Here is a 10497-nt window from a genome sequence, read left to right as displayed (position 1 = left end):
TTTTCTATCAGGTTTTGGCAAGAATCAAATCTAAAACCTCTTACTTATAAGTGAAGAGAAGTATCACTAGATTGTAGTATTCAGTGAAACATTGTACCCGGTATTACTACTATGTTTCAATCGACTTTGAAATGAAAGAAAGGCGCCGTAAGGGCTTTCATAATTTGGAACCAATTAGACCATAACAAGTAAATAGATAGGCTCGTTGAACAGAAAACTCCTGAAACGTTCTTGTGTAAAACATATAATGGTAGTGTTATCTTCTCTACTTCATTGAAAGAAAGAAAAAAGTGTTGGAAGTTGCATTTTCCATGTACTTTGCCAACTTCTTGGTCTAGTTGATGAGAAAAATTTATGTAGCACAAGTACATTGCAACGGGATGTTTCTTGTCAATGAAACAAAAAAATGTCGATAAAAACTTACACAAATTACATGTGTTTATTTTGTTGGCACAAGCTGTTATTGTACTATTTTATTTGTGTCATGTAAGTTTTTCTCATGAGTCGTTATTGTATTATTGTAGTATCGTTGTACATGTAAGCTCTCTTAGTTGATTCGTGTGGCTTGAACTCAAAGCTTTTTTTTTTTTTTGGGAGGGTGGGGAGCTAGGGGGTGGTTTTCAATGAATTCGGATCTTCACAATAAGGATTTCGGAGATTCGTGAATCATATTTGTTCATCTTATATCATACGGTCAGAAATCATTTTAAATATTTTTATTTAAAATTAAATACAAACAGTAACTAATAAAAACTGATCGCATGATGTCTGTTCAGAAATTCTAGATCCTCATCAAAAGATGCGAAGAGGATCCTGTTGGGTTTTCAACAATGTCAAGCATCATTTTAAATATTTTTATTTAAAATTAAATATAAACAGTAACTAATAAAAACTGATCGTATGATGTCTGTTCAGAAATTCCAGATCCTCATCAAAAGATGCGAAGAGGATCCTGTTGGGTTTTCAACAATGTCAAGCTGACTGGATAACGATACAGTTAAAAGCAGCTCGAGGCTACCAAGGTTGACCAATAGACGGTCTCGTACAACCACTACTACTTCCTCTTGTTGGAGCGAACACTTTCTGGTTTGGGTTGGGCTGTACGTTTTCACACTTCTAATTTGGGCTGCAAAGTCAAAACCTTTTCGGCTAGGAAGATCTCCGAATCACATGATCGACAGGACTCGGCAGGTTGATAGGCCAGGCACATGGCCCCGGCAGATCTCGACATTTCCACTATGTGCTTGACAAAATGCCTTATTGACATACATAGCAGAAACCGTATGAATTCAAAAAAATTTTGCACGCCGCCAACAAATTTTTTTTTTTTTTCAAAGAAAAGTTTTGAACTTTTATATTAAAAACTCATGCTGTATGATTCATGAATCTATCGTTGGAAGAGAAAGTCAGACATAACATTGTATTATTAACTTTAAGCGTCATGGTGACATCTTGAAAAGTGCATGTAAATATTTCCCTTTGTAAATGTTGTGTGACTGCTTCTTGTATTGAGTAGCGTAATACAAAACACACACAGAATGGTAAGATTAAATCAAACTTATCCAATAGTGTAATGTGGTGACAATTTGGTCAAGGAATTTATTTTCCACATTACTATGGTAAAAGATAGAGAATTAGAATGTAAACCTTATGAATATTAATTAGAATGACAATTTGAAGTATAATTTTATTGATAATTTTTTTTTTCAATATGATACATTCCTCATTGAATTTCATCCATAACTAGTAAAAAGTGTCCACTATCATACTATAATGTTTCGAAAACATGATACTTCACCAAACCGTTGTGTTTTCATGCACAAAGTATTCATACATTTATGATTGGAGGTCACCAATCATAGAAAAGGAATCTCTTAGGATAATAAACAATGACTAATCTATTAATTTAATAAAGAGAATTTTAACGAAAAATCATATTTTTACACTGAAAAGTTAATCATGGTACTATTCACTTTACCCTTTATTTTGTCATTTTTGTTAAAACTCAAAGTTTTCAAGCCATTTTCATTAGTTTTCCTTTTAATTAAAGGGAAAGACCACTATTGAAAGCATAGTCTCATTTTGATGCAAACAATATATTACAATAAGGGTGGAAGAATAAATTGGTTTTGAACTCGTCATCACGAGATTTGAACTCAAGACTTTATTTACAACTGAAGATAAATATTACTAAATCGTAGTATTAAGTGATAAAGTTATAGTCTCATTGGTATACCCAAATAGTAAAGTTAGTGAATAAGGGAATATTGAATATATAAGAGAGGAATGAATACAGATTCATTCTTGGATATATCAAGGAATTGCATATAAATTTTAGTAATGCTATTTTTATACTGCATTTGTACAACCTTTCTAATAAAGGTAAGGTCAACAAACACATGTCAATTTCATCTTTATTTGAGAAATGATACAAATACGGTAAGAATAGTATTGTCATATATTTTTATATCTTAACACCACTTTCATAATAATTAGTAATTATCCTAAAAATTTAACAGTTCAAAAGTCCAGAGTATCCGAACACCATAAAAAGTTGTGTGTGTATGGAGGGGAGTAGCAATCGTTGATCGATACAAACTTCATGCATGCTTGCTTGGATCCATCTCATAAAATAGCTCATCGACTTGCAAGCATAAATGTCAAGGTCAAGACTGGTCAACTTTCCCCATTTTCTGCGTTGTATTTCGATCTTGAATGAAGAGAGATTTCTGAGGCCACGTGCCACTTTTAAGCATCGATCTCAACCTAACTAGGAGTCAAATAAAGCCCTAAATTATCTAGGAGGAAGCTCGTCGGATTATCTTTGTGAGGATCCTGAGAATTATTCAATCAAATCTGTTCATCGTACATTGTGTAACCATAAATCATTGTAAATTGTTTTATTTAAAATTGAATATAAACAATACCTGATAAAAACTGACTATACGATATACGATGAACGAATATGATTGAAAAATCCTCGGAATCCTCACAAAGAGGATTTGGCGAGGATCCTCTCTCCTAAATTATAAGAGCAAAACAGTTTCGAGTTTTCTTCATATATGGTGTAAAACTTTGTTTTCACTCCAGGTAATGATTACATGAGCAGATCGACAATACCATGTGATATGCTGATGTAATGTTACGAATTCCCTAAATTATTACATACTAAATTGTAATTTAGAGTTTAGGATTCTATATTAGTAATCGTAAATGTACTGTAATTTTAGTTAATTTCAATTCCATGTTAATATGCCACGTGATGAAAAATTCTTGTTATGTGGCGCAACCGACATGTTATACAACCCTACGGTGTATGCCTCTTTTTACAATGAGCATATACCACAACAAAAGTGTCTACTAATACAAGGTTAATCACCAATAGGTATTAAAATTCTCACAAACATACATCGTCATTTCTCTAAGACCAAACCCAATCCTAGGTTAAAGGTCAAATTTTCCCATTTATTCCCCCTCCCAACACCAACTCAACCCAAGCTAAAAGTTTGGGCTAAAAGCCAAATGCCAAATAAAAACCAAATACCCCCCCCCGGGGAAGAATTAGCCCAGGATTCGGTGTGGGCCCCACCAGTGTGATTGAAAAGTGGGTTGTGAAACCCACTTGCCGATCCCTCACTTGCCAATGCGCAGAACGCGCCAGAGACAATCACAGTGGGACCCCACCCACGTGGGCTTGTCCCTCGAATGTTGGATAGCCTAATGGCTATATTTGTGATCCAACGGCCGGATTAAATGGCCGTTGGTTAATCTAACGGCCTAGATTCAAACAATTTTTTTTAGTTTTATATTTATATATTTATTGAATTCAACGGTTGAGATCGAATATAATCAAATCAAACGGTAAACAAAAGGTGTAGCGGCTCAAATTTAAATCCAACGGCTAAAATAATTAAAAAATTTATTTAACTCAAGAATAATTTACGATTTAGTAATTTTTCAATATTTATTGGAATCTAAATATTTTTTGGTTAAAATATTCATAAAATTAATTTATGATAGTGTACATAATTTTTTTTTTTATTTTAAAAAGCTAATTTAAAACAAAAAATTAGCCTAAATTTATTCTTTGATAATCTCGGGCTAAATTTTTTTTACCAGAAGGGTTGGAATAGAAAAGCTTTTTCTAAGTTAAAAGCTAAATTTTCAGAGCTAAAATTTTTAGCTTTTAGCATAAGGGTTGGAGATGGTCTAACAGAGCAAACCCTCAAACCTCTCCAAATCGAAAGGAGAATACCATCATTAGACCAAATCTAGCTAGCTAGCTTGAGTCTTCAAGATAGACTATAATTGATTGAGACTTTTTAAATCACATAGAAGGGAATATAATAATGACCTCTTTGCTCAAATGGTCGAGCTTTTTAAAACGGATTTAGAAAGAGAGTTTGAAAATATTTGACTTTTGTGCTTGGAAAAGTGCCAATGCTTGCCAAAGTAAATTGCTCACCATGAATTTTAGCATGTAGCTTCATGATCTGCTTATCTTCCCCAAAAAAACAAAAAAATAAGAAAAAAAAATGAAGCTACATGCATTGTATGAATCTGGGAATTGACTTTTTAAAATAAAATAAAGGGAAAAGAAAAAATAAATTCATTCCTCCTTTTCCATTCCTTTTTGTACCAGATAATATATATAAAAAAAAACCAAATTACTTTGACCAAATCTGTTTGCTTACACGCTTCTTCTAGCCTAATTTTCTATGTGATTAGTCGTGACATGGGAATATGGATAAGAAGTTTCCTCATGAAATCCACTTCCTTGAATGAAGAATTCTGCAAACCCTAGTCCAAAATGTTTTCCAAACCGAAATCCTAAAATCTTCCAAGAAAGTCGCTTTTTATAAATGATAAACTTTTAAGCTTGGAATAGTTCACCACCAATACTACTGTTGTATCAAAATTCATTAGAAAGAGATTTATCACAAAACGTCTCATGATATTAAAAATGAAAAGTCACATACATACAATGAGCGATATTTTAATTATATCTTTGATGCGACATTCTATTCTTTAATAATAAATCTCACTTGTGGTATGTGCCTATGTGGAGTTGGAGAAATTTTTTATTGTGATAGGAACACGAATGTTATATCATGTGTTTTTATACACGTGTTGGGGAATTTTACTTTTTAAATTATTAACTTTTTAACACATATATCTCATCATGTATAATAATACGTAGTATACCACATCGTGTATCGATCATATTAAAAAATCTCTGGTGGAATAATTGGCTGAAAAACGTGTTCTTAAAAGTTGACTTTTTTGTACGAGATTGTTTTACTCACGCACACACGCAAATTCTTTCGCTGTCATCTTTCGAATCTTGTCCTTGTGTGATTACACGTGGCTTAGCTCATTGCAGTAAAACTCTTATCCTGTTCTTGTCGATGCCAATGGACACGTAAGCAAGTGATTTGTTCATCTTTCTTTCCTTTTCTTAAAAGTTGACTGTTTTTACGAGATATTATTTTATAAATTAATCAAAATAAAGACGGAAGAAATGCACGAGCGTCTTCAATCTCTCTCTTCCAACAAACAAAAATTCTTCAAAAACTAATAGTTCTCTTTAAAATAGTTCTAAAACATCAAGCTACACATGAAATGCTGTTGCAGTGAGTCTCAATAAAAATACTTTTTTAAGAAAAATTACTTGAAATAAAATAGAAATAACGCTATCTACTAAACTCTTCAAATTTTGAATCTAAATTTATAGACGGTTGATGCAAAAATTTCCACAAATTAATATATTTCGAGCACCGTTGTAGTCTTGTAGATGCCTCAAATTTCCACAAATATATTTTGATAATCCAACGTTTTTAATCTTAGTGTTTTTTTTTTTTTTTTTTTTTTTTTTTTTTTTTTTTTTTTTTTTTTTGGGTAAAGACTATCTTAGTTTGAATGATCATGATCTAAAAGATGATGAATAGTTAGAATTATGAGGTACGTACGTTTGTAGTTGACTCAAAAAAGTGGTTAACGCTTGAATGTTGAATACTAAAAGTTTAAAACCGTGTAAAGGGAATTATTTATACTAATTTTTCTTTACTAGGCTTCTAAATTCTAACTAATTATTATGTTATTTCTAAACTTTAAGTAATGAACCCTAGACCACGCATCTCAATTTTTAAGTTTACGAAAAATTGTGGTTATCTAACATAATGGAAAGAGTATGTAAATCTTAACTATTACATACTGTTCTAAAAATTTTCGCCTAGGCGATGGGCGATTGGTTACCATCCTTATGAGTCCCAGACGTTTGAAAATTTAGACAATGCGCCTAGACCCGTTTAGGTGGACGCTAGCCCACCTTAGCGCGCGCCTAAACCTGTCTAGGCATCCGCTTAAGTCGCGACTTTCACTTAGGTAGAAAATTGATAACTTTTATTGTGCATTTTATTCTGTCAATAAAATGTAGGAAACTTGTTGAATACTTAGATGAACACTCATTATATGGTTGTTCACCATGTTTCAATGTGTTCTAATACTTTATAATATGTATGTCTTTTTATTTTGCAATTTATGTATCTAATACGATTATGTGGTTTTTAAAGTATAATGGGCATCCAACATATAATAAATTTACTTAAATCCGTCTAGGCACCGTCTAACTACCTAGGTGCTGTTTAGCCGTCTAGGCATTAGGTCTCAGCCCGCTAACCGACTATCGCTTATCGTCTTTTAAAACCTTGCTATTAGAAAGACAAAATCACACATTGGGGTCGTAAGGCTTTACTAAAAGGAACTAAACTATAAAATCCCCACAAAAAATTGAGCGTATAGATCCTATTTCTTGCTTTCTCTTCACTTGACGTAAGCTATAAAATAAATAATAACATCTCTTGTATTAAAAAAGAAATTCAAACAACTCTTTCTCTTTACTTGAAAAAAAAAAAAACAAAACCAATGCGAATAATAACACATATTTTCGTCTATAACCAAATCCACTAACGCTGACTGTCCCTTAAAATACTCCAATAAAATAAAATTCCAAACAGCAGTCACAAAAGAAAATAATAAAATAAACCAAAATGATGGCCGTTGAAAACTTTGAACGATTCTCATCCGTCCATCAGAGGCGGCCGAAATCCTAGCCCTCCGATCCTTTCCCCCAAACGCGTCCTCGCAGTTCTCTCTGGCGCCCTTTCACGTCGCCTTCTTCTTCTTCCTCCAATCTGCTTTAAATAGCGCTCCTCTCTCTTCTTCGTCAACTCCACCACCACCACCTCCACCACCACCGACTCAACACATCAGCAGAAAATTTCTAGAGAGATAAACTGAAGACTCCTAGAGAGAGAAAGTCGCGTCTGGGACTCCCAGAGTATTTCGAAATGGCAGACCTCGTTCCCGCTAACGGCGATTTCCCGGCGGTCCCGTCGCACGGCGGCCAGTACATCCAGTACAACATCTTCGGCAACCTCTTCGAGATCACGAACAAGTACCGCCCTCCGATCATGCCGATCGGCCGCGGCGCATACGGCATCGTCTGGTACGTCGTTTTTTCATGGTATCAATTTCTTCTTCTTGTTTTATTTTATTTTTTTGCGATTTAGGTTTTTGATCATCGGAGTTTCTTTCCAGCTCGGTTTTGAATTCGGAGACGAAGGAGAGGGTGGCGATCAAGAAAATCGCCAACGCTTTCGACAATCACATGGACGCCAAGCGCACGCTCCGCGAGATTAAGCTGCTTCGCCATTTGGATCACGAAAATGTGAGATTAAATTGCTTTGTAATTAATGCTAATTTCTTGTATTAATGAGAAAGTTGCCTTCTTTAGATTTTATTATTTCTAGTTTTACATTTGTTGGTTAGAGATTCTAAAACGGGAAAATTACTGTATTTAGTTCATTAGCTGAAGTAGAAGGTTTTGGAAATATTTGGAGAATTTTGTAAGAATTACTTGCTAAAAGTAGAAACTTTACGATTGTCAAACAGGTCATAGCTATCAAGGATGTGATTCCTCCACCTCTAAGGAGAGAATTTTCAGATGTGTACATTGCGACGGAACTCATGGATACCGATCTGCATCAAATTATTCGCTCGAATCAGGGTCTATCGGAGGAGCATTGTCAGGTACTTGCTAGTGTTTACTTTTTGATTTCATCAACCAAGTTCCATTGGTAGTGAGTGAAATAAATGGTTGTATTATTTGAGGACTGATTGGTGTATGCCGGAATGCTTTGCAGTACTTCTTGTATCAGATTCTGCGAGGGCTGAAATATATACACTCGGCGAATGTTATTCACAGAGACTTGAAGCCTAGCAACCTCGTGCTGAATGCCAATTGCGATCTTAAGATATGTGATTTTGGCCTTGCTCGTCCGACTGCAGAAAACGAGTTATTGACAGAGTATGTTGTCACCAGATGGTACAGGGCACCTGAGCTTCTGTTGAGCTCTTCAGACTATACCGCTGCAATTGATGTGTGGTCTGTGGGTTGCATCTTTATGGAGCTTATGAATAGGAAGCCTTTGTTTCCAGGCAAAGATCATGTGCATCAGATGCGTCTATTGACAGAGGTAAGGTGAATTACAGACAAAGTAGAAATAAAATTTGAATTCGAAATGACCCAACTTTGAGTCTTTGACTGCATTATTGAACAATCACAGTTTAGAAGAAATGAAATCACTTAAGGTACTCATTCGGAATTTGTCGTAGTGAAGTATTGTGCTCAATTTAGAGTGGCCGCCGCACGTGCATTAAGTACATAGCAATAAAACCCATGATGTTACAGTATTGAATGCTTCATTGAAATCATCTACGTATCTATAGTAGTTAGTTGAGTTCTACTTTCTGCTTTCATCCATGTTCGTACATGACTAAATTATTTAGCTATTTTTGGAAAGCAATATCTGCTGGATGAATACTAATACATACTTTTTATTTTCTATTATAGCTTCTTGGAACACCAACTGAGTCTGATCTTGGGTTCGTTCGGAATGAGGATGCTAGAAGATATATAAGGCAGCTCGCCCCGCTTCCCCGTCAGCCACTGGAGAGGCTTTTCCCACATGTTCATCCGATGGCCATTGATCTCATTGACAGAATGTTGACGTTTGATCCTACTAAAAGGATAACTGGTAATTTCTGTTCCTATGTCAATGTTTTGGTGCTTCCGACAAAAATATGCATAGAATGTTTGCTGCGTTGAGGTCCTGAATGTGGGTTTTAATTGTGCAACCTGTGCTTCTGCAGTTGAACAAGCATTAGCTCATCCTTACCTGGAAAGACTACATGACGTAGCTGATGAACCAATCTGCACCAAGCCGTTCTCCTTTGATTTCGAGCAACAACCCTTGGGAGAAGAGCAAATGAAAGATATGATTTACAGAGAGGCTATAGCACTCAATCCAGAGTATGCTTGATGAAAAGCAGCATTAGCAGTTGGTTTATACATCTATAAAGTAGAAAGAGTTGCACTTCCAGTGGTCTTTGATCAAAAAGGTTCTTATGACCAAAATGTTGCAATCATCAGTAGGCTGCTGATCAAGTAACTGCGATCGTCCTATTTCATTAACGTTACTAAGGTGGGTTTGTTGATTATTCAACAATGATCACACGTCGATTTTAATAGACCTCTATGTTATTTTTGAGGTCAGTTCCTCTTTGTTCTTTTCTTTTTGGCGGTTGAACTTGTATTCTATTTATCTTGTTTGTATCTTTATTTTTTTGTTTTGTTTTTTGTTTTGCTGTACCAAAGATGTATCATGTATATCACGATTGTATTGACGGACCTAACTACGATTCAATAAATACCTTTATTCCTTGTGAGGCAAATTTGGGAGTTTTGTTCGCAAATTATCGATCTTTTCTTTGATGGATTAATTTTATGATTGTGACATTCTACTGCTGTTCAGTTCTTTTCTAGTTTGTTGTTCACCAAAAGGATAATTCTGTATCATTGATCAATAGAAAGATTTTATATCAAAATCTATGTTGTAACTTGTGGATTAATAATACCACCACGTGAAATTGTGGCCGTCACGCCCACAATTTTGCCTCCCTCACACATGGTCACATTTTTTAATTTTCCTGTTGAACAAACTTAACACATGTATTCTTTGCAGGGATTGGTCCTATTTGCTTTAACTGCAACTCTTGACACTCAGATACAAACAACATTTGTATGCACTTATAATGGCTTGAGCCTTAGCGAATCTCTTGTTATTGATAAACCAAATAATAAAAGAAATACTCTGGCTATTGTGATATGGATAACCATGCCGTAATACCGTAATCATTAGCACAGAGTTAGTTATGTTGAATTGTGTTTACAGAGCCACTTGTTTCTAACTTCTTTTTTCTTCTTCACCTAATATTTTCATCTTCATTTGCGATCATTTGTCTTTTGCATTCTTGCTATAGATCTTTGCTCTTCTTTCACTTACATAAGGTATTTTGATCTCTGAAACGTTTTATCATTTCCCATCATTCAGTCGAAAGTGTTTATATGCTTTTTTTTCTATGCCTTTTTTGTTT

General features: G+C 34.6%; 1 protein-coding gene across 1 annotated transcript; it reads left to right on the top strand.

Moving 5' to 3' along the window:
- The first annotated feature begins 7017 nt into the window (after positions 1-7017).
- LOC137715895 (mitogen-activated protein kinase 3) lies at positions 7018-9795 on the top strand. Its single transcript, XM_068455257.2, has 6 exons — positions 7018-7507; positions 7600-7729; positions 7954-8091; positions 8205-8537; positions 8915-9098; positions 9214-9795. Exons 1-6 carry the CDS (start codon positions 7350-7352, stop codon positions 9381-9383), a joined length of 1113 nt encoding a protein of 370 aa, XP_068311358.1. The 5' UTR covers positions 7018-7349; the 3' UTR covers positions 9384-9795.
- Positions 9796-10497: the final 702 nt, after the last annotated feature.

The sequence above is a fragment of the Pyrus communis genome, chromosome 3, assembly GCF_041283825.1.
Source record: "Pyrus communis isolate YQ-2024b chromosome 3, ASM4128382v1, whole genome shotgun sequence".
NCBI classification, from domain to species: Eukaryota; Viridiplantae; Streptophyta; class Magnoliopsida; order Rosales; family Rosaceae; genus Pyrus; species Pyrus communis.
The sequence above is the reverse complement of the archived record's forward strand: the minus strand, read 5'-3'. Positions and strand labels throughout refer to the sequence as shown.

What these genes read in the sequence shown, in the direction of transcription:
- LOC137715895 (XM_068455257.2), top strand. Translation starts at nt 7,350, where the DNA reads ATGGCAGACCTCGTTCCCGCTAACGGCGATTTCCCGGCGGTCCCGTCG. An exon ending in GGCGCATACGGCATCGTCTG is followed by an intron (nt 7,508 to 7,599) that starts GTACGTCGTTTT and finishes GTTTCTTTCCAG; the next exon opens with CTCGGTTTTGAATTCGGAGA. An exon ending in GCCATTTGGATCACGAAAAT is followed by an intron (nt 7,730 to 7,953) that starts GTGAGATTAAAT and finishes ATTGTCAAACAG; the next exon opens with GTCATAGCTATCAAGGATGT.